Consider the following 23,544-nt stretch of genomic DNA (forward strand, 5'->3'; position numbering starts at 1 on the left):
TCAGACAAAGCAGTGGGAGCAGTCTGGATGTACTTGCCAAGACTTGCCCAGCACAATGTCAGGAGCACAGTAACAAATACGGGATAATACTAATGATAAACTGACACCTCTTGCCCCTGCAGGGACACACTACAGTTTCTCATTGACTGGTGTCAGAGAAAAAGCTTTGCTGCTGCACTAAGCCACTTAAAAAACTGGCTGAATGAAAAGGTTATGTCCACGGGTCAGCATAAATGATAAGAGCTCAGGAGGTAGCACTGATGCTGCTAACCATTTGCAAGTCAGCAGCAGAGTAGTCTGGACAAGCTGGAGATGTCTCAGTCATTCTCAAACAAGAGCAGAAAGAAAGATACAGATGAATGCAAATGAAGGCACCACAGAATGTTGACTATGATACACTGGACAAAATTTTTAACTTTTGTGCAAAACTAGGGCCAATTGGATTAAGTGAGGAGAGCAACAGAGTAATTTTCTCCTAATTAGTAAATGCATAAGAAGGTTTCTTGAATGATCAGTGGGTTTACAGTTTACGAATTCCCAAAATGACTATTCCTAAATATACCCCCAAATCCTCCTCCCCTTTACCCCTATCTAAAGTCCCTAAGATTTTTGACTCTGAAAAGGAATCAGGACCTTGATGAATAATAGTCTTGAGTATAGCACAGCCCCATGGTACCACTTTCCTAAAACAGAAGACCTGTTCTTCTCCTCCTTAGCAATACCTGCTGCATGCCTTGCATTGTCTGCTGTAGGAACTGCAGCTGCTGGTCCTTCGTAAGGCTTTCTTCTGTTCGGAAGAGCTGTCCCTTCTCCTGTTTCAGGAGCTCCACTTCATTCCTATAAGCATCCAGCTGCCATCGCAGACTATCGTTCTCTTCCTTTAGCGCATACGCTTGGGCAGCTAGAGCTAAGAGAAAATGAAAATGTGAAGAAATCAGTAAAACGGATTGTTTCCTTACAAATAATATAGAGGACATTGTCTGGGGAGATGACAATACAGATGAAAGCCAGTGAGACATTGCAGAGCTGAGACAAGACCCAGCAGAGCTGAAAATGATTAGGTTCTGGCAAAGACTGTTGCTGGGAAGTTATTTTCTGGGATGGAAGAAGCCATAAAGATGCCCTGGATAATTCAAATGCAACTTGCAATCTGCCTGCTAAATTTAGGCTTATATTTTAGGAAGAAACTGGCATGTGGTTCAAGGGCAAGGCACCAACCAACTTTACAACATTTTCCCAGTGATGTTATAGGAATTGATACAGCCATTTAGTATTTATACTAGCGTAGTGGCCAGATGTTCCAATCAGGCCTGTGCTAAGGAATTTTCCAAATGTAAAGTTGCTGGATTTAGTCCTACAAGAGAGGAAACACAGATATTTCTCTCCAGCCTTGCGATGAACTACTTCGTAGCAACAGTTATGAGGAACCATTTAGACAGGAAAATGATGTAATAGAGTAAAATTATATAAAATGCAAATGCTGAAAAAACGTGTTGGCACTACAAGAACATTACTACATTAAAGGCGTTGAAAGACGCTTAAGTCATTTCCTTAGGAAGCTCCATTTGGCCCCTTTTCAATTTAGAATGGCATTTTTATTATCATAACTGATAGCAGGTGTTTGTGAAGAAATCGATTAGTATGCAGGGATGGAAATTATATTTGCCAAATGACTTGCACAGTCTGCAATATAAGCTAAAATTTGTTGTAGCAAAAGGCAGAAGGCTATAAAGCATGTAGTAGGAACATTATTTAAATAAATTATCTGAATATAAATACATATAGGGAAGGGTGGCATTCATTAATTAGGGATGTGGTTATCATCCCACAGAAGAACCCACTCCTGATAGTATTTATACTTGGCAGTAGCAGTGGTCATTTGGCATAGCAAACTGCCATACTGTACTATTTTCCTTCTTGGAACCTGCTAACACAACAACATTACAGAGCAGCTGTAATTAAAAAACAACAATCTACTATAGCCAATTCTATCAACATTTGGTAAGTGAAGCACAGAACTGATTTACATTCCTGATTTAATGATTTCAGACTTGGTATCACAGAATTCTTCCTTGCCCACCTACAGCAGCAATATGGTTAAACTGCAAATTATAGGAAATTGTATATTAATTCCGTTTAATGTTAGGAACCTCTTGACTAGACCTTCCACAGATAGAGTTCCCTGTTCCCCGTGATAACATGATTCAGCACATTTGTGAAATTATACCAGCATTTAAATAGAATGTCACAATATTTCAATAGCAATAAAAATGTTTTATCTTTGGTAGGGCAAATCTACCTTGATTTCAGATCAATTTTACTCATTTTAAAATAGTACAACTGCATCACTCAAAATGAAGTACAGTTAGCTACTAGTCAAATGTAGACATGGATTGGTTACTGTGCTTAATTTGGATATTTCACAGAATCTCTCTGGAAGATTTAGCAACAGTAACAGTATTGCTACATCAAATTAAATTGTTCTGAAAAGTATGCAATCATCCTTCCATGACAAAATTTACCCTCAAGAAATTGCACTGATGAGTCCAATGGGCAAATAAGAGAATGAAATATTTTTTTATATATTTTTTTAATCTTTGTAAGATTAAATATGCTATAATAAAAGAAAGGAGAAAAAACAAAACAAGGAAAAGGAGGCCAAGCAAATAGAAACCTCAGCCTAACAAAAAGTCAAGTAAAAATTAAATAGTTTGTGTTGGAATGGACCTCTAAAGATAATCTAGTACACTTCCCCTGATATGAACACCTTTCACCGGATTAAGCTGTTCAAAGTCCCATCCAAACTGACCTTGAACACTTTCAGGATCGGGGCATCCCCAGCTTCTCTGGGCAACCTGTGCCAGTGTCTCACCACCCTCATCCTAAATGTCCAATCTAAACCTGTCTTCTTTCAGTTTATAAGTGTTTCCCCTTGCCCTGTTACTACAGGTGACAGATGCAAAGTCTTTCTGTCATTTGTATTCTCTTCTACCAATTCGACTCTCACAAAATTTAACTCTTTTTTTAAATTTTCTTTTTTTATTTAATACTAAATTGTAGCTAGAAACTGCCTACATTTCTGCTCTTTGAGAACACTAACATAGAGACCATCATGCATGTACTCAAGTTTTTATGGTAACTCGGGAGTAGTAACTCACCATCACCTATTCCAGTTCTTAAAAATCTTCTGAGAGCAGCTGTATAGATGAAGGGCATAAGGCTTCTTTATTTCCCCAGCAAAATGTGGGTTGTGACCCAGATTCAGCTGAGGTTCAGACTGCCCTACCTGTAAAGGCTGCTTGACTATTTTCTGGGTCACAGCACAGCCCAATTGGAAAACTCCCCCTCCTTTTCGTTCTCCTAGGTGAGTTCAGGCTATTAAGTGCAGCTACAGACAGCAAGAGATGCCTGGTATGGGGGCAGCAAAAGAGTGGAAATGAAAAGGGCCACAATGTCTCACAAAAGCAAGTAATCTGTAAGTAATGAACCTATTAAGAGTTAAAAAAATAACTACTCCAAAAGGAACAAGTCACAATACATAGAAGCAATGAAGGTCACTGTCCATTTTCCCTGTAGGAATACAATACAGCTTTTTTACTGCTAAAACACCCAGAGATCCACCTCTGAAGGCCATTATTTTATGTTGTTATTTAAAAATTATATTTAGTATATCATAATAACACCTATATGACAGCAATTATATTGCAGTGCTACCGAGAAGTTCCATCCAAGAATGGTGCCCTGCTATATTTTGCAGAGACCAGAAGACAAAGGCTGTGTTACAGTCTATTTTAATACAAAATGGAAACATCCTGAACAACCTAAAGTGGGAGAATAAGAATACAGGAGAGATAAGTTTGTGATATTAGGCACGATTCTCTGAGGTGTACAGTACCTTATCAACATTATTACACACTTAGGTGATCCTCCTAACCATTCACAACTTAGCTGTTAGTTAGTAAGCAACTAACAACAGAGTCCAAGGTAGAAATATATCTTTAAATAAGGAAGATGCAATACATATAGCAACAGTGTAAGAGAATATTAAATCATCACAAGATTTAAGTGAATTAATTATAGATAAGAGTCCACAAATGGTATGACATTAAACACATGTAATTTAAAAGTACAAATAGTTGATTCCTAACATTTGTGGACAGAATGGTTAGCAGAAAAGGAGAATAAGTCATAAAAGACATCTGATGGACCCCAGGCTGTCCAGCTTATTCAACAGTGGGTAACTCTTTCAAACAAAATCAGAAACATACTTTGCGTTGACCTAATATAAGATATTCACATTTGAGTGCAATAAGATTAAAATAACTGAATTCAGATCAACATCTCTATTGATTCCAAGCAAACATCTACAACATAAAAACATACTATAATTTATTTAAATTATATTACATTTATATTTATTATGTAATAAATATAGAAATAAGAATAATAAGAAAGTTACTTCATTTAATATTAAAATAAAAATAGAGGAGAATTTGGAGGGGAGGGAATCTGCACTTTAAAAAGCAATTTTTTTCAAATTTTGCATATATTTTTTCTAAGAGCACATTGACAAAGCTGATGAATGTAATTTTAGTTGAAAAAGAGAACAAGTTTGCTCATCTCAAGCCATTTTAAGTTTAGTAGTTCAGATATTCATCTATAAAATCCTTCTGTGAGGCAGGCTAAAAAGCGTCTTAGGATAAAAAGACAATGAATGCTGAAAACATTTACAGAAGAACTATATACAAGGAAGCTATATCAAAAGAAAACTCTGACAACAATCCCAAATAGCTGCCTGTGCTGCAAGTAGAAGAAAATATTTCTATCTAAACAAACACAGCTGGAAATCAGCTCAATATTTGCTTTACAGCACTTTCACTGAGGGATGCAAAATGATACCTGCCAGCCTCAGAGAAGCAACTGAAGGAAGATGAGAAATATATAAGTGGGTAAAACCTTCCCATTGATATTTCAAAGACTTCCAAGAAGTTTGTGTGAATTCTTTGTGCTGAAGTAGAAGTGTTACATACAATATGGCAACAACCTCAGTGGCAAGATAGACTCCATTCAGTGGTGCCAGGCTAGATCCAAATCAAAACAACCCCATTTTTAAAACAAGAATTGGCTGGGTGATGAGAAATCCAGGGCTAAGGGCATGCTCATCAAAGGATGTCTCAGAAGAAACAAGCAATTAACTTTATTTTTCTAGGGTATCTGTTTTGCATACTTAGGAGAGTGTTTTCTTTTTTAACTTGCACTGATCTGTACCTTTTACTTCTAGCTGGTACTTAGTGACTAGATTTAACCTAATACATAATAACATCCACTGGAGCCAAAGTAGAGTAAGTTTTCACAGGTGACACAAGGTAATTATACTCTTATATGACCCACATCATGTCATAGTGTCCCGAAAATGAAGTTAACGCCCCAAATCTCTGAATGTATGTATTTATTGAGGACATTAGGGAGAATTCAAAATTTTATACCAGTTCTAGTAATTTACACCTGCACTGTGAATTTATCATTAGATGATGCCCTAATAACATTACAGTTAACGTAAATGACAGTCTAATAATTCACATTCTGGGGACACACTGAGTTTAAAAGCATAGGCAGTAGGTTATATCAAGTGTCTGAAGAAATCTGAAAGTAGTATCTGAAAAACAAATGAGCAAACACTAAAAACCGTAACAGAAAACCTGCCTGTAAATTCAGAGTACAGGCTTTCCGTAGGTCCTCCTAGGAGAAATTTTTCTATAGCTTTTATTTCTATATATTTATTTCTATAGCTTTTATTTCCTGTAAATCTTCTATATTTGTACATAAATAGATCATAAAAATGAAAACTTCTCTAATGTTTGCCTACCTTCAGACTTCTGGTCTAACCTCTTCAGCAGAATTTTTCAGAGATTTGAACTTTAGGTGGTGTACTGATTTAGTGAGGTGGATGAAAGCAAAAAGAGCACACTCCCAAACCTTCCTGACATGTGAGTTCTACTAAAGCCATTATCCCAATTTCCTAACTTGTAAATAATGCTCCTTTTGATAACAGCAACAAGAAAAGCATAAAACATGTCAAAATAATGGATATTACGGTAATTTTTTTCATCACTCCCATTGCAGAGCATTTTCAAGGTCAAAAAAAGCCATCTTGCAAGACCCAGCTACTTCTTCAAAGAGTTTTCAGTTTGAGGGACTGAACAAATGTGAGTGGAGAGAAATAAGGACACAAAGTTCACAAGTATAAATACAAACAATAAAACTTATCCCTGGCCTCTAGCTAGACTGCTTGTTTTTCAAATAGTTGAACTGTGAAGCAGTACAACCAGGGAAAAATCAGCAAGAAAATTGTTTCTGGAGGACCTGGAAGGGCATGAATTGTGTTTTAATGCTGTAGAAAACAGGGTAAGTTACACAATAATAGCATTTGTCATTGGCAAGGAAGATGGTCTTAGCAGAAATATAGTCTCAGGAGATACAGTGAGTGGCATCCCTGCCCATGGCAGGGGTTTGGAACTTAATGATCTTTAACGTCCCTTCCATCACAAACCATTCTATAATTCTATGATTATAAGTAGATGGGACTACTGGATCTTCATTCATTTTTACTCTGTGAGGCTCTACTTAGTGCTCCAGCCCACAGGAAATTCAATTTTGTGCTACAGTTGGAGGATCCCATTATGATCACGCGGTGTCAGGGTGTGTGTGAGGGGATGCTACACACCTCTTGAGGTGTGTGAGAAGGTTGGGTTTGCAGGAGGTCTGCAAGGCGGTGGGAAGGAAGGCACAACCCTCCTTGCAGATGGCAAGGTGGATGGCCTTTGAGTGGAGGGACACACTGCGCAACTTTGAGAAATGCTAACCTATATCTCCAGTGCAAACTGTCACAGCTGACTCTCTCTCTGTATTCTCCAGTAGTTGTCAGCTCCTGGCAGAATGAGTCAAGGCCATTATTATCTGTAACTGCCCAGCTATAGATCCATGTATCTCACACGTGACTTTTGTAAATGCTACCATAAAAATTAAACTCTGAGAATAGGTTTTAGTTAGATGTGCTCTGTGCACAGTTCAAAGGCATTTGGGAAAGCTACTATGATGGGATCTTCAAAGAAGCTTTCTGGAAGAGTAAGACTAAGGTACACTTTGGTCACTTTGAAGTACCTTCTCAACCCACTTTACAACGTCAGGATTCTGAGTCATCCAATATCTAAAGTGGTTTTAATCCATTGCCTTGAGTTCCCAGAGGACACTTTCTTTTCTTTATGGACAGTTACTAAATACCTGATCACCAGCATAAACAGTGCTCACATGCCAGTGATGAGTGCACAGAACTATGTCTGATATTAGTAGATAAAAGCAACATTGTTCCTATATTGCATTCTTTAACAAATTGTTTTCTCTTGTTCTGAAAAAAATAGACTATGCCACTTGACTTTTTTTTTTCCTAACCCTTTGGTTAAAGCTTGAAAACAGCTAGCTAACTATCCTGAATAAACTTTAAAACCAGAATTAGAATGGTATAAAAATAAATAATTTGGGGCAATTACATGCTAACCTAGACATGAACAGTTTTTTCTTTCCCCCTTCAGACATAATGTAACTAAACAATGAAGCAATTTCCACATTATTTTCAAATGCTAAGCACACTTCACTTGAATGTCTCACTACCTGCAAATTTAAACTCTGAGGGCACTAATTATCCTATATGAGGAGGGTTTATTGTCATTAATGTTAGTGGGAGTTAGGCCCCACACATTGGGAGGGAGATTTACTCTTTTGTAAAGCCCATTTTATTCAGGTGCAGTTGCTTCAAAGTCCTTCCTTACCATGCAGCCTATGTTCAAAGCAGAAAAGCTCATTATACCAGTTACACTCATGATGATACCAGATGTTCAAATTGAATACTTATGAGAATTATTTTCAGGCTTCCTATTCACATAAAACTTGCTGGCCAATTAGTAAATGGAAGTATGCTGCTAAAAAAAAAAAAAAAAAAAAAAAGGAAAGAAAAAGAAAAGAAAGAAAAAAGGAAGGAAGCCTATAAGAAAGATGGAAAGCGACTATTTAAAAGGGGTATGTACTGACAAGACAAGGGAGAATGGCTTCAAATTGAGAGAAGGTTTAGATTAGATATTAGGAAGAAATTGTGGATGCCCCATTCCTGGAAGTGTTCAAAGTCAGGTTGGACGGGGCTTAGAGCAGCCTGATATAGTGACAGATGTTCCTGCCCATAGCAGGGGTGTTGGAATTAGATGATCTTTAAGATCCCTTCCAACACAAGCCATTCTATGATTCTATGACTCTATGATTCTATGAAAAGTTGCATCACTTTGTAACTGCAATTTTATCCATTCCATCCAGTAGAGATCTCTGCCACATTTGAGAAACCATGGAGTTTACCGGAAGAGAGATTTTCTAAGTTTACAAAACTTCTTCCTGCTTAGAAGACTTTGGCAATATCACTGCTCTTTCCTAGGCTTACTACACATGTGGCTCACTAGTAATTTATGAAGGCTTATTATTTCTCATGTAATTAAGTATATCTCTTTGCAAATAGCAGAGAAGGTGTAAGGAAAAGGAGGGATGATTATTGCCCAGCTGGGACTAGTAACAAAAAGTTGTAGGCAAATGCTCATTCTGCAGTGGACTAAAAATTCCCCAGAGAGCACTGCCACCAACTCCTGTGGTGTTATGATGAGTCCCATGATATCTGGCATTTTATTTAAAGCCCTAGAGAGATCATTAACTGAAAACCTCTGCTTTAAGTTTCTGGAATAGTGGCTTGCAAACTTTCTAGACTGTGGATCAGTATCGGCTCTTCCTACTTCACCACACTCTCACAAACTGACTTTTAATTAAGAACACTGGCAAGTCAATTTAATCTTGCTGGTTTAGCCCATCCAAGGAATAAAGATGTAGATTAGTTACTACAGTCTTGCAAGTGATTACTGTCTCCAGTGATCAGTTTGGGAATGTTGATCTAGATCTCATGCCTGGAGAAAAAAATGATCCAACTTTCTCCAAATGGCTGCAAAGATGGAAGGCTAATTTCCCACTTTAAGCCAATCTTTCTACCCCTGTCTTTTTATCTTCCTCTCTTTTACCTCTGTACTGTTCTGTTCAGTCCATCTCCTCCTGCAGCTCTAAATGTATGAGTCCATCTAGTTGTTCATTTGTAATTCCCACTTACCTGACATTTCCAGATGCTTCCCTCACTCATATTCATTTTGCAGTACATTCTCTAGTCCCCTGTTACCCAGTCCCAGGTAAATTGCAGCACTAACTGTTTTGGACTTTTCCTACAAAGATGCCACATCGCATTACTGAGAGGAATATTTAGAATTTGGAAGAGACCACCTTGTTACAATAATATCAAAGCCTGACACATTTTAGGTCTATTTTACTTGACAGCATCTCTTTGGAGAACAGGACTCTACATAGCTTGTATATTGATATTTTGACAGTTGCTAGCTAATCTGCCCCATTGAGACCAGTTTCTCCAGGTTACCTCTTTAAAGCAAAGGTCCCTTTCAAACTCTACATTTTGGGCTGCACTTCTTCTACTGCCACCCATGATATGTCCTAAGCCCACCTGACTTGGCATATGTATAAGGTGAGACAGGAAAGAGAAGACTTGGCTCTGCACAGACAGCTGTGATGGATGGACTTGAGTTGAGTTGGTTAGGAAGCAAGCCATCACAGGAACATACGTAGGCATATAACTTCGATCAAAAATAGAAGCAATTCTCAGATATTTTCAAAATTCAGTAAAAATACTTCTTTTCTCTGCTTATTAGTGTATTTGGTTTGTGATGAGGTGAATTTCTCTGATAATTTATGTTTGCTGATAACTTCTGCTCAGTTAAATATAATTAATCAAGTACTGAATCTCTTTTATGGTTCTACTTTTTTTTCCTAGTTGAGAAATAGGACTATTATAGCACTTTTACAGAGACTGTGCTTTAAAGATTCTAGCAAATAAGTTGCTTTTTCCTCTAATCAATATTAAAAAAATTGCTGTATTCCTGTAACACTAAAAATGAACAGAGGAAATCTTAGTCTCAAGGGTGAAGGAATATGTTAACTCAAATAAGAAAAGTGCTGGTTACTAGGGAGATATCAAGTGGCATTGATGACCACCTCCCACATCAGGATGAAAAGTGCTGCTTGTATTAATGGTGCTTTGCAACTGAGGGTACAGACATTTGAACTCTGCATAGCAGAAGAGAAGCTGATGAATGCTGTTTTGTATGCTACGTTCGTCTTTTATATATTGCATAAATTGTATGTATGTGTGTACATATGATACATAAATCACTCAGGATATTGAAGCATTATTTTACGTAGGTGGCCCACTGATGGTTACTTAGGAGTCAAAATGCTTGCTAGATTTTTACTCAGACTTAAACAATAGATACTGGCATTTACAAGATGCATGGCTGCATCACTGCTGTTGGCATTTGAACTAGGAATTGCAATCAGGCCCAGCACCCCTGTGCAACAACTTGAAAAAAATAATCTGTAAGATTTATGATGAAAATGCCCTTGCTACTTGGAAACAAACTTGACAATGTGCATGTGAATCCCTCATTTTGTCACATTCATTAGGGAAGAAAGGGCTGATGGGAGTGGTTTAAATGACTGTGGTGGTTTGAATTGTTCTGATTTATAATAGGCAAATTTTGTTCATAAATGTAAAGTGCTTTCTATAAATGTGAGAATAAACCACTTTTGTACAAAATTCTACTCCACCTTAAATTGAAGGAGAGCATTTATCCAGCTGTCTCTCTGACCTTGTACTGGATTGGAGGGCTGAGTTAATTTTTCCTTTAAATTGTGCACAATACTTACTCAATTACTTCCACCTTAGATAAAAATGGATCTTAAATAAGAGAATACATTTTTACCTCTTTATGCCTTAGAAGGCATAAGCAAATGATGGCATGAAGCTTCTAATTTTTTGACTCTTACATTCAGAGACAGAATTTCTTGAGCTATTTATCCATGTTGAGTTATTTATTATCCATTCTTGAGTTATTTATCCATGCCTTATGTGAATGGAAGGGTGTTCAGAAGAGCCATATCTGAAAGCCAAACCCTCCTTTTCTCTACTCCATTCTGCCTGCAGAACATTCAGTATATGCAAGCAGAAATCATTGTGCTTTTCCACAATTTATCACGTTAAGTAGTAATTTTCTCAGCTTCTGACAAATAAAATGTGTCACAAAGTTGGAGATGAGAGGGTTCTACAGAGCTTAGTTAGGTACTTCCAGGCCTTTTGGAAACAGAAATTTTTATTGAAATTTGCAAAGAGTGTGTAACTTCGAAGAGATAAGTGTGAAATACTCCTTGCACGGGACTTTCTGAGTAAGCCACAACTTAGGAATTCTTATCTGTGGGTGTTGAGCAGAACATGAGTGCAAACACTGACCAGCGGGGAGTAGCTTGCGGTATCAAGGTCTAACAGCACAGACATCTCAAAATCTTTCAACAAAACATGATGAGACAGATGACTATCTCATAATAGAACAACATAAGGAGAGTTATTGCTTTTTATCATGTTCTTCCGTGACAGTTACAAATGCTCACATCTCCAGAGCTCAGACAAATTTAACAGGGAAGATAGTCTGTATCTGACACATGACAAAGAAGCAATGAAGAAACTGGTATTATGAACTAGCAATCACCCAACTATATTCAGAAAGATATGTGGATGATACGTGAGGTGGGCACTTGGCAGCTGTAGAAGCAGCTCAGCAATCACCAGATACAAGTGCTGTAAAGACATGGTTGCACAATTCTTGCCCTTTATGAAATATGCAATGCATCAAATATTTGGAATGATGAATAAATAAACAAAAACGTTACAAACTATTCTGCTCATTGAAGGGCAAACAACAAAAAAAAGCAATTAGAATTCCCAATTAAAAATAACCAAACCAAATCGAAAAACCACCAACAAAATGAACCACCTTTCTGTATGCTGGTGTTAAAGGAGTCCCATGCCAAAATTAACCAGAGAACTGGAATAAAATGGTGTGTTATCTAGCTCTTCAGTCTGTCATTTCAAATCTTAGAGGAGAGTTCTTTGTTTTGTCATCTCTCTGCCATGAATCTAAACGCAGATAAGACTAAAAGAATATCACTCACCTCCAAGTAGCTTTGAATCCACTTGGCTTTCAACTTTACCAAATCCTACAACATACTGGTCCCAAAAATGCTATACTATTGATATGTGTCATTAGAAAGAATCTTATTTTCTCGAGATGGTCTTTAAACCTGAACAAAAGAGCAAGATATCCTGGAGCTTCTCTGAATATAAGATTTATTCACCAAAGTGAAACGGCATCATTAATTAGTAGTAGTTTGGGGATCTCTGTGGCCACGCAACTTCAAGAACAAACTCTGCTGCATGTGTTTTTAATTCCTGGCACACAACCATGTCACAGACTGGCAGTCAGATGGACACACAAGGAAGAAGCTTCATGTTTTGAAAAGGAAGCTTTTAATGCTTTGGAAGCTTCAACCAGCCTTGCATGTCTCATGACATAATGACACTCGCTAAACCTGCAATTATGAGCTTAGATGCTTGTACTGATATTGGAAAAGACTCTGCTTTCTGATCATTATCTCCTCTGACATGTTAGCAATGGCTGATGATTCTTGAATATAATTATGGATAAGAAGGCTCCTAAATCTCCACCTCAAGCGGTATCTGCAAGCTTCTCTAATGTGCTGGGGTAAAAATGGCTTCTAAAAACAACAGGGCGTAAACGGCAGCACAGTTGAGAAAACCTAAAATCAAGATCTTAGTTTAAATACTAATAGAAATGATCTTTCAGAGAGTTTTTCAGAGGGTTGGTTCTTGGAGGTCAGAAATAGTGTTAAGCTAAAGCCACTCTTGAAGGAATCCATTCATTGTGCTCTGTTCAGAACCACTCTTATAACTAGGGCTCATTCTCTTGAAGACTAAATATGAAAGAAAAAGCACAAAAGTTTTATATTGGAGAGGGCACTACAAGGAAGGTCACTTTATAGAAAGCATGAAAGGTAATTTGGAGAAGAATGCTAATACCAGCTATATCAGATTGTGAGGAAGCTGAAAACAGCATATGTTCTAATATTGTCTTTTATTGATTTTGCTGCCAACATCCCACTTCAACAATGTTACAGCCACACTTCAGGATTCTTAATGGAGGGGGATGGAGAAAATCAATATACAGAGCTTGCTTCTGCTCCCATTGAAGTCAATACGAGTTTCATTATTAACTGCAATGAGCAGAGGACAGAGTTCAGACTGTTTCATCACTTTGTGTTTGTTTATTCTTTCCCTTTTTATTTAACCTCCTAAGGGGCAATGTGTATTTTTATCCTATATTTTACAAAAGTCCCATTTAAGTAGGGCAATCCCCTATCAAACTGTAAGTTTACACGTTCAGAAATGATGCCCTGCTTCATGAAACCTAATGAAAAATTATAGCCTGTATCCTGAACTGAGAAAGTTATAATAAAAGATATAGGATTTGAAATAAATTCTAATAACAAAATAATTTCTTTCTTAAAAATATTTTCATTCCGATATAAAGCAAATGAAAGCAGTTTAGCTTTCACTGACTTGTAAAATATTACTTTCAGTATGCATTGTTTTCTCTATTATAAATAGATGGGATGTACCTGAATCTTTTCACTATTATTTTAATGCCATTTACACAAAATGAAATATGTTTAAATTATCTCCAAAAATTATAAGCATCATCTTCATTCTAACAACATGCTGTTAATTTTGTTCTAGCATGAATGCAAAACATATTTTAACATGCTGTCAAAACGAGACACTAAGAATGTCAATAAAATAACACTAAAATAAATGTAAATTTAGATTGCTGTCACAAGTGCCTGCTTGGTTTTGTGAAGATGTTAGGTTGCTATAGCATTTTCCATAGCAACTTTGCATCTTATTACATAAATAATCCCTCAGTGTCCTTAAAGCTTACTAAAAACAGGATTAAATCTATTCTCATATGTAATGATCCTGCATAAAACCTTATCAGTATGAAATACCCAGAAAACATGATAAAATGTAATCTAGATAATAGTATTTCTGGCAGTTGAAAAGCATCAAAGTGCAACAGACTTTTTTTGTAGGAAACAGGACATCCTCCTAAACCCCATATTAGGAAAATGCCTTTGAAGTGTCTGTTTCCTCTAAAATTTGGAAGTTAGATTAACTCCTTCACTGCTGCATCCACAGAACCGCATAGATCTTCATCCCACAGTCTGTGTGTTGTACCTGATGCAGAGGAACTAGCTCAGTACCTGGGAGAGGACAAGGCTGTTTTTATTCCCCATGGAAGACAGGCTGGGCAACTCCATTCAGCCCTGATTCATCAGGATTTTTCTGTTAAATTCAGCTGCACGAGAAGCACTATTAGAGCCAAATGGACTTAAAACCAGGGTCATAAAATTAGACCCCTGCCTACATGATTCCTGAACTTCAGGCTGTTTTTGTAAAAGCTGTGGGAAAAATGGAATGCATTTTATGGCACAAAATTGGAGCCTGCCTGATGATAACAGCTCTGAACTGGCATAATGTGGAAGACACTAGAGCAGACTTTCCCAAGCATAGAGGGAGTAATCATCTTGTGCTGCTTTCTAGTGATCATCCCTGATGGTCCCAGGGAGCAAAGCTGATTGTCTGCTATGTCCAGAGCATTTCCATTCAAAGGGAAGTTACTCTGCTCGCAGAGCTCAAAGGGGTTGTTCAGCTGTCTTCTCTAGCCAGAGAGGGGACTGTGTCAGTATGGTGACAATTCAGAGCTTCACATTTTAAATACCTTCTTTTCTTTGAGACTGCTTCTAAAACCTGGTTGATAGAGTCTGTTAATAGGGTTTATTTTCCTCTTCATATGTCTTTCTACACTTCGCAGGGCTGATTATGGCACCAGCAGCTGACGGTTTTGAAACGATACCAATTTATTTGAGGGAAAAAAGGCTATGCTAGCCCATTAATTTTTAAAGCAAATACATTTTGTTATTTTATGTTATTTTTATCAATAAGTGTTTAAAATTAAAATGGGCAAATTATGGGTTTGTTAAATACCAATATCACTTTCACAAAATCTGACACCAAAAAGCCATGAGATGGAGAGGTAATAACAGAAAAATAAATCAGGCTTTTGTTTAAAACAAAATCTCCCATAAACCCAGAAGGTTAGACTGAGAAGAAGGGAAGGGAGAAATATCTGATGGCTGTGATCAGGAGGAAGAAGAAGATCTGACACGAGATCTGCCTTGATGCTTACCATGCTGGAAAAAGAGGAACAGAAAGCTGAACTCCACACAGCTGGGGCTCAGCAATTTCTATTCAAGTTTTAACAATCCATATAAAGCTTTCCTACCAGTTTAATCCACCTATAAGACACAGTTTCTATTCCAAATGTGCATCACTGCATTCACAAAAGCCTCCGAGAAAGCAAAAGGAGGATTAAATTGAAGAGAAAAGATGAATAAGCATCACACAGATCACTTCGCTGTTGTTTCAGGCTTTCCTTGAAAACTTGCCATGCTTGCAACTTTCAAGATAGGCTTACAAACAATATCCCAAAGTCTGTTTTATGCTGTGTGGACCAAGGTGCGATTTTCAAATATTGACTTTCACAAGGCCTTATACTTTTTGTGAGATGGACTACCCACTATTCAGCTTGTCTCTTATGACAAGTGACTTAGCTGATGCTGCCAACAGGACTGATCAATTCAGGAGAGCAGTAAAGATCCAAGCTACCAGATCTTTAATTCAAGAGAGAAAAGCTTCAATGTTTGACACCTATTTTAGGTACATTTGAAAATCCTGTCATAGAGCATGTCCTTCCTAACTTGCAAAGCAGCACCGATCTTACATGTTCAAACTGGGTTTGTACTACATAACTTGCAATTTATTATTTGTGCACAGTTCCTGTGATGTTATTAAGCTACTTCATAACGAGCAATACAATGGTGGTGAAATGCTCCAGGGGCCCAATGACTAGGCTACTGCAAGTCTGTGTAGGTAGAGAGAGCTGGAGAGAGTACCAAGAAACTTATTCATCTGGACAGAACAGTCAGTGGCTGAATGAAAGGAAAATCATCACCTCCACCTGATAGTAGAGAACTGAGATAACACAAATTCATTGATTAGTCCAGGCAGGAGGCATGAGCAGAGCTGGGATTTGGCCTAGAGCTTTGGGATCCCAGTCAAAATCCGTAATCAGACAACCATCCTTCCTGCATCCTTCTGCAAGCACAGTGCATTTCATTCTTTTCCACAGTGCCAGCCACAGTTTCTCACAGAAGCTGGAGTTGCTAGAATTAATGGCACATCGTTGTGAATTGCAAAAGGAAGAGATTAACCCACCTTCCCTTACAGTAGAATTACAGCTGCCTTTTAGGCATAAACCAAACTTCAGCTCTTCTCTGCAACACACATCTTCACTAATTCTTAAAATTACTTTGGAGGCTTTTACATGTGGTTCCTTTCTCCCAGTGCCAGCAGGTGGGAAAAGAAGCATCCATAAATCCTGATCATTCTGAAGATTTTTGTATATCCTCTAGACTCTAGCACTGAATCTCTTTTTTGTCCCTTGAGCTAACGCTTCAGTAGCTGTGCCTTGACTTTAAAATATATTAACTGAGTTGCCAATCATCATTATTATTTTTTTCTTAGCAATCTCCCAGCTTTACTTCAGCAATCCTCTTGTCTCTTTCAAACTCCAAAATCCACACTGCAGAAAAATCACTATTTACAGACTGAATTTTGAAAAAAAATAAAAAAAAAATTAAAAGAGATTCTAAAGTAATAGCTGATCCCACAGGTGACATTCACTCAGTCTCAGGTCAGCCTTGTGATAGCTTTCCTTGTAATGCAAAGGACCTTTAGTCTGTGAAACCATGAGGATTTCCTTTAAACCAGGCACATAGGATAGTTCAACCAACTTATTGGATTCCCTAGGGGGTTCCTTGGGGTGTCCTTGCGGCAGTTTGAGAGGCTCTCCAACATAACCAAAAGTACTGAAGCCTTCCTTTTCCTTGAAGATTCAACTTGCTCATGATAAAGTTGGGTACTGATTAAACCCAGGGAGAATGAACTGTAAAATACCTGGATTACCAGAAGGTCTTTGTGCAGGAGGCAGTGACAAAGCCCTGCAATGTGGACTAGAGGGTAGAAAGCAGGAGACTGGAGGTCCCAGTTCTCCTTCCAACTCTGTCTTGGAGTCACTGATATCAGTAAATCAAGCTAGTAAATAACTAGGAGAAGAAAAATTTGCAGAATAAAGAAGAGGATTTGAGTCTAGAATAGAGTGACACACTTTGCAACAAGTTCCTATTGACCTGCTCTGCATTGTTGCAAGACCAAATCTTCCCAAATGAAATGTAATTAACAGATTTCTAACAGGTGCCATGACTTGATCTCTTGTATGACTTAATATCTAGCAGGACTTGAAATAAAATGCAAACTATTCTTAGTAATAGCTCTTTCATCTTCTACCCCAAATCCTCAGATCTTACTGTGTAGTAAAGCCTCAGCTATCTGTAACATTCCTCTGTGTCCTGATTTCAGCTGGGATAGAGTTAATTTTCTTCCTAGTAGCCGGCACAGTGCTGTGTTTTGTATTTAGTATGAGAATAATGTTGATAACACACTGATTTAGTTGCTGCTAAAAAGTGCTTACTCTAAACAAAGGACTATTCAGTTTCTGACGCTCTGCCAGTGAGGAGGTGCAGAAGAAGCTGTGAAGGAGCATGGCAGAGACAAGTGACCCAAATTAGTCATCATAATATTCCATATCACAGAGATGCCGGTCTGCTAAGTATATAATTTGGGTGTAGTTCATCAGGAGGGCCAGATTGCTGCTGGTCATCGGTCAGCTGGTGGTGAGCAATCGTATTTTGCATCACTTCTTTCTCTTGGGTTTTATATCTCTCCTTTTCATTACTACTACTACTACTACTACTACTACTATTACTACTGTTGTTATTGTTGTTTTTACATTTTGTTCCATTATGAAACTGTTCTTAACCCACAAGTTATTATTTTTTTCTGATTCTCCTCCCCATTCCACTGGGCTGGAGGATTGAGCAAGCATCTGAGTCATACTTAGTTGCCAGCTAGGTTAAACCGCAACACCCTGAAACTCAAAGTCCAGTAACTGGATAAGCATTGAGACACTGAAGTACTTTTTCATGGCCTCAGGGCTTAGAGGTGTTGCCCTGTGTTTTGAAATTTTGTGGCTGGAATCCACCCTCTTTTTCTCAGAGTGATGAATAGGTTTCTCTTCAGATATCCCAGAGGAGAGTTTTCATTCTAACCAATCTAGCTGTGAGAAGATGTGACACACTCAGAAGAAATTATGCTGAGAAATTCCTGAAAAACATTTTAGCAAGACAGAATGAGGCCTTAGAACTCATTCTAAATTGTTGAATTAATTAAGCCTTCTTGTACTAGGGGTGACTTAACCAGGGGAACGAGTGAAAAAAGACGTGACACAGGTGTTGAAACCTGGGGGAATCTCTGTCACTTGTTACAGCTTTGGGGATGATAACTTTCCTGAAGTCTTGTTCTCACTGTCAAGAAGGGCAGGCTGAAAAATAATGTCCTTAAGAAAATTATTGGAATGGCAGAAAGGGCAGTCCAGAGCTCTGGAACCATCCAAATCAATTCATCATGTCTCATTGCTTCAGTCACTTTCAGATTTAGACTTTTAAACCTTTATGGGTGCATGCTGTACTTGAATTGAAGAGGCACAATACCTTATTTATGTTTTTCAAGCCTTGCTCTTCCCATGATTAAGTATTTAGACTAACATCATAAGAAAAGGGGTTAAAAATAAAGTGCCAATGTTTTCTTACTGTGCAGAATTGTTTCTTTGTGATAAAAGACTCTTTAAAAGACATTCTTTGTAGAACAGAGGTTACTGTCATTACAAATAGGCATTCTAGTGAGAAAAAGTGGTAGTTCTGAAATGACATACTCAAAAAGAGAGGAGAAAAAAAAAGAAAAAAAGAAGGCAGCTAACACAAGCAGTAACTTAAAAAAAATGCTAAGAGAAGGAAGGAAAAATCACTTTTCTGTACATAAAAATAATAGTAAGAAAAAGTCCCTATCTCAGTTTATTTTCATTTACCGATGTTTTCTACCCAATAACTCTTGTGGTTTAACTCCAAGTTCCCTCTATTGCCATTGACAGAAGAATCAAATGCATTTGCTTTAGTTGAGAGTGTTGTGTTGAAAGAAGAAAGCTATAACATTAATTTTAAAACTGGATGACTATCTATGCAGCAGGATGGATCAACTCCACAGAGATCAAGAGGATGATGAATGGTACAACGAACAATGATGGACAAGTACTCAAATGGATTCATATTGCTAAATTTTGATTTAGAATGCTACACAGTACTGGATTTGCTACTGTTATCACTGAGAGAACTCAAGCGCTCACATTGTAACAGTAAAAATACTGATATTATTTTGGATGGAATGCTGTAGAAATCGCAGATATCAAAACTTTTGAGAAAAATGTCTTTTTCATGAAAGAAGATCAAACACACTTTCCAATTTGTGATGTTACAAAAGGAATGACCAGAACAGCCCTAAGCATGCATATGTTAAACCCAGCTGTATTGATAGGTGTGACAGTTCAAAACACTGTTGCTCCTCTTCTGGCATGCAGGCTCGATGTACTTCTGGCTCTACCTTCCTATTGTTAATTCTAATGACTTTCCTCCATAAGAGTGGATACAGCTAAGGTAAGATTATTATATAGTCATAAAAGCTGCTGATTGCAGTGACCTATACTGTCTCGGCTCCAAACATTCTCCTAGTGTTGTCTGGAAAATCCAAATCCACACAATTAGCCAAGCAAAAATTAAGGCCACCCTTTTTATTTTATTGTTGCATTTTACTTCCAGGAAAACTATTAAATCTCTCTTCAAGAGAGATGTCAGTAAAAAATTCTTTGGTAGAATGATATTCCTTCCTTTGGTCTTTACTTCTGGAGTCGTTTGACCTCACACAGCTTCTTGTCATAGGAGGAGCCAAAGAATTCTTCTCTATGTAAGCTTGAATTCACACTTTTTGACTGGCAAAATAGGACTTGAAACAGTTTAATGGATGAAATTCTTTCCTTTCTTAATATGGTGCCTGTATGCAAAGGATTAGATTAGAATTACCCTAATGGAGACCCTCAGTTTCTTTCCATATTACTTCTTCTTTCTTTATCTTCCTAAAGTTCACTGCTGGCTGGCAGTTTCCAGTCAAGCTTTAGCTTCATCTCCTGTAAATTTTTTTCCTGTAGATGAGTGTCTAAACAAGTAAACCCTTGTTAGCTACTCATAAACTTATTAGTCAATGACAAGAAATAGAGCAAAGCATCCATCCAGATTATGTTACCACTTAGTAACTCAGGCAGCTTTTGAGCTACCCCTTGGTGTCCACCCTGGATAGCAGTGTATTTGTAGAGGGCTGAAAAAGTTCCTTTTCTTTATTCACATTACATGCCCCCTTGTTCTTTCAACCCTGATATCTATCTAATGAGTGTCAATTCATGTCGAATGCAGTACCATACTGTGAAATAGGTACCCCTAGAAGTGTAGTATGTAACCAAAAACCTCAGTTAAAATGGTATGGTGTATCTGTTATAGAGATTAGAGATTATTATGTCCTTGTAGAAAAGAAGGGTAAGGCTTAGAGAATACTGACCAAAGCATAAATTCAACTGGTCTCATAATAAGACATTGTTACAATGATGGAATGAAATAATATCATGCAAAACTGCAGAGAGTGCAGTAAAGAAAAAATGCTTCCAGCCAAGGGCAGAACTGGAGAATTTTCATCATTATAGAACATAGCAGGTGACAGACACTTCGTAGAGACAGCCTGCATCATTCAAATAACTAATTTGTGAGGGTTTAAAATAAGATACTGTCTTATCTAATCAAATAGTAACATGTCACTTCTCATATATAAGTATTTGTTTACTTTTGATAAAACAACATTTGTATATACTTGACATTATAGAGGGGTTTGGCTTTACCTGAATCATCTACTCTCAGCTTTTTACTGGGATTATCACTACTGTCATCATCAGACATTTCCATCTCCTCTTCCCGGCGGATTCCCATGAGCTGTTCACTGTGTGCATTTCGGAGCTCCTAAAACCCAAAATTATCTTTTGTCAGTATTAACTTCCAAAAAGTCATTATGTATTATTTAGTATCTGTTTTTAACACTGCTCTGATTTTAATTATACATCATTTATCATTGTAATCATATTTATTTGTGTATGAATATTTAAAACAACAGAAGCACAGGGAATTCTTTCTGTGAAAGAACTGACTTTATCAAAGCTAACACTCAGAAAAAACAAGAGAGAAAGTGACTTTCAGTGTTGAGTGATCTTCAGGTCTGCTAAACGTAGCAGAACGCTTTAACAGCAGGGATAGTAGTACTTAAAATTGTGTATAAAGCAGACTGATAAAGAGATTGTGAGCCTGCTTAAGGTATGTCTAGTTCTTGCTTCCCTCTGCCACTTGGGGTATGATTCATTTAGCCAAATGTAGGTGTCTCCATTAAAAAAAGTCATATTAACTGCATCCCTAAAGTACCTCTGCTTATGGCAAAGGGATCTGAGAGCAGTCAGCGCAGAGGGAGCGCTCTGTATTGTAGATGCCTAATGCTGGCCAAAGGAATCTCACCCTCTGTCCCTATTGCCCAGATTGCCTTGGCTTTAAAAGACCCAGTCCCATAACACTGTCCTGCAAATCTTTGCATCTTGATCCAAAATGAGTGCCAGCATGGACAGCTCGGTCTCTGGGTGACCACTGCAAGGGCAGGCAGGCGGGCAGGCGGGGGGCAGGCAGGCAGGCGGGCAGCCCCTGCGCATGTCACCGGGAAAATGATCAGCAGGCACGCAGGCTTTGTAGCAGTCTAGACAGTCTTTGTTCTGGGTAGAAAAGCTGGCGCGGGTGTAGCGACTGGCTTTTTAATGGCAGCACTGAGAAGATTGAGAGGACTCTATTTTGTCCTAATAATCCTGTCAGGTGTAACATGGGGATGCTGCACTGTGATTAGTGTAGGCTTTGTCCATCCGCAGACAGCTAATTTTTCTGCCAACAAAGAGCTTAATTCCCAGAGAGGTGGTTTGAAATCTTTGAAACAAGGAAGAGTCGCGTGGAAGGAGGAGACAGCATTGAGGAGTCCGACAACTGCTCCGTGCAATTAACAATAAGCTGTCAGAGAGGGACTGAGTGAAAAAAGGGAAGGCGTTTCTCTTGAGCTGTCCCCTTGGTTCACTGGCGGATCTCAAAGATCCTGAAAAATCTGTCTGTGCCCATTAATCCCAACAAAGGCGAGGAAGCTAATTAGTGGGTGTTTTACAGGAGAATAATTTCAAATTTTAAAAAAAGTGATTAAAAAGGTAAATTGTCAGTCAGTGTCTTACAAAATCAGAAGCATCTCTGGAAGAAACTGGCAAGTCATTTCTGAATTCTTTATTGGAAAAGGCCACCTGCACCTTTTTCTGGGGAAGTATTATTGCATACATGAGCAGACACCCGCTTATATTTATTCCCTCATTAGGGGACAAATGTCCTTGATGCATTAATGTCTACATTCTCAGCAAAGTCAATAATTTTCCATGGAGAATGTCTGTGTGTATGAGTATTTGCTTTGGGTTTGGGTTTCTAGCAAGGTTTTCCTAAATTCAGAGAAAAAGGGAATGTAATCAAGTAATTAAACAAATCAGCAAACAATATCATGGTTAGGAAATACAATTTAAATCAAAGATACCATTTGGTATATTTTCAATATATTTCATATCTGAAAAACAGGCATTTCCAAAATATATTCACATGGTTTTGAATTGTTTTAGTTATCCTCTTCTTAGAAAAACAACCGACAATAATATTTGAAAAAATGAGTAGAAAATTAACATTTCTGGAAAGTCCAACTCTTACACATTTCAGTTTATTAAATATTTAGAAGCCAGCAAATGAATGTCACACCACATCCCTTTACAGAAAGTTGTTTTAAGAAGGGGTGGTCAATATAATTAATGAACTAGCAAATCATATTTTCAGATTTCTCTAAAAGATAAGACAAACATCAACCCCCAACTTCCCAATTTTCCATTGAACAAAGGCTTTATCCACTACACATATGAAATATTTGTGAATAAAATGCAAAATACAGTTTGTACCAATAAATTATGCTAACATGTTATTTTAAGTGTCCCATTATTGAAGTCATTTGGTATTCGCCATAATAGCACTGATAATAAAGTATTCATTTGGTATTCATGTGGATGTTACATTTAGTGTCATTGGTATTCAACTGTAATTTAGCATTAGTTAATGGACACTTAAAACATTATCCAAATGATTTATATCACAGCACTTCAGTGTTTCTCAAACTAAGTGTACAACACTTATTTTACAAGTGTACTACAAAATAATTAAATAAGTGCACCTTACCTTCTAAAGTTTTTATTCTGAGACAGAGAAAAATCATTTAGA

The 23,544-nt window shown here is 37.6% G+C and overlaps 1 protein-coding gene across 12 annotated transcripts in view; it reads right to left on the bottom strand.

The window, feature by feature from the left end:
* The window catches only part of ENOX1 (ecto-NOX disulfide-thiol exchanger 1), a 361,706-nt gene that overhangs the window by 42,470 nt on the left and 295,692 nt on the right, over positions 1-23,544 (bottom strand). For all 12 annotated transcript variants that reach the window (XM_050331531.1, XM_050331528.1, XM_050331530.1 and 9 more), the window contains 2 exons: positions 21,066-21,183; positions 723-907 (listed from right to left, as the gene is read on the bottom strand). In XM_050331531.1, coding sequence (XP_050187488.1) covers positions 723-907; positions 21,066-21,183 — 303 coding nt within the window. The remainder of the gene's footprint in view (positions 1-722; positions 908-21,065; positions 21,184-23,544) is intronic.

This window comes from Myiozetetes cayanensis, unplaced genomic scaffold (genome assembly GCF_022539395.1).
Source record: "Myiozetetes cayanensis isolate MyiCay16 unplaced genomic scaffold, myiCay2020 scf5-8, whole genome shotgun sequence".
NCBI classification, from domain to species: Eukaryota; Metazoa; Chordata; class Aves; order Passeriformes; family Tyrannidae; genus Myiozetetes; species Myiozetetes cayanensis.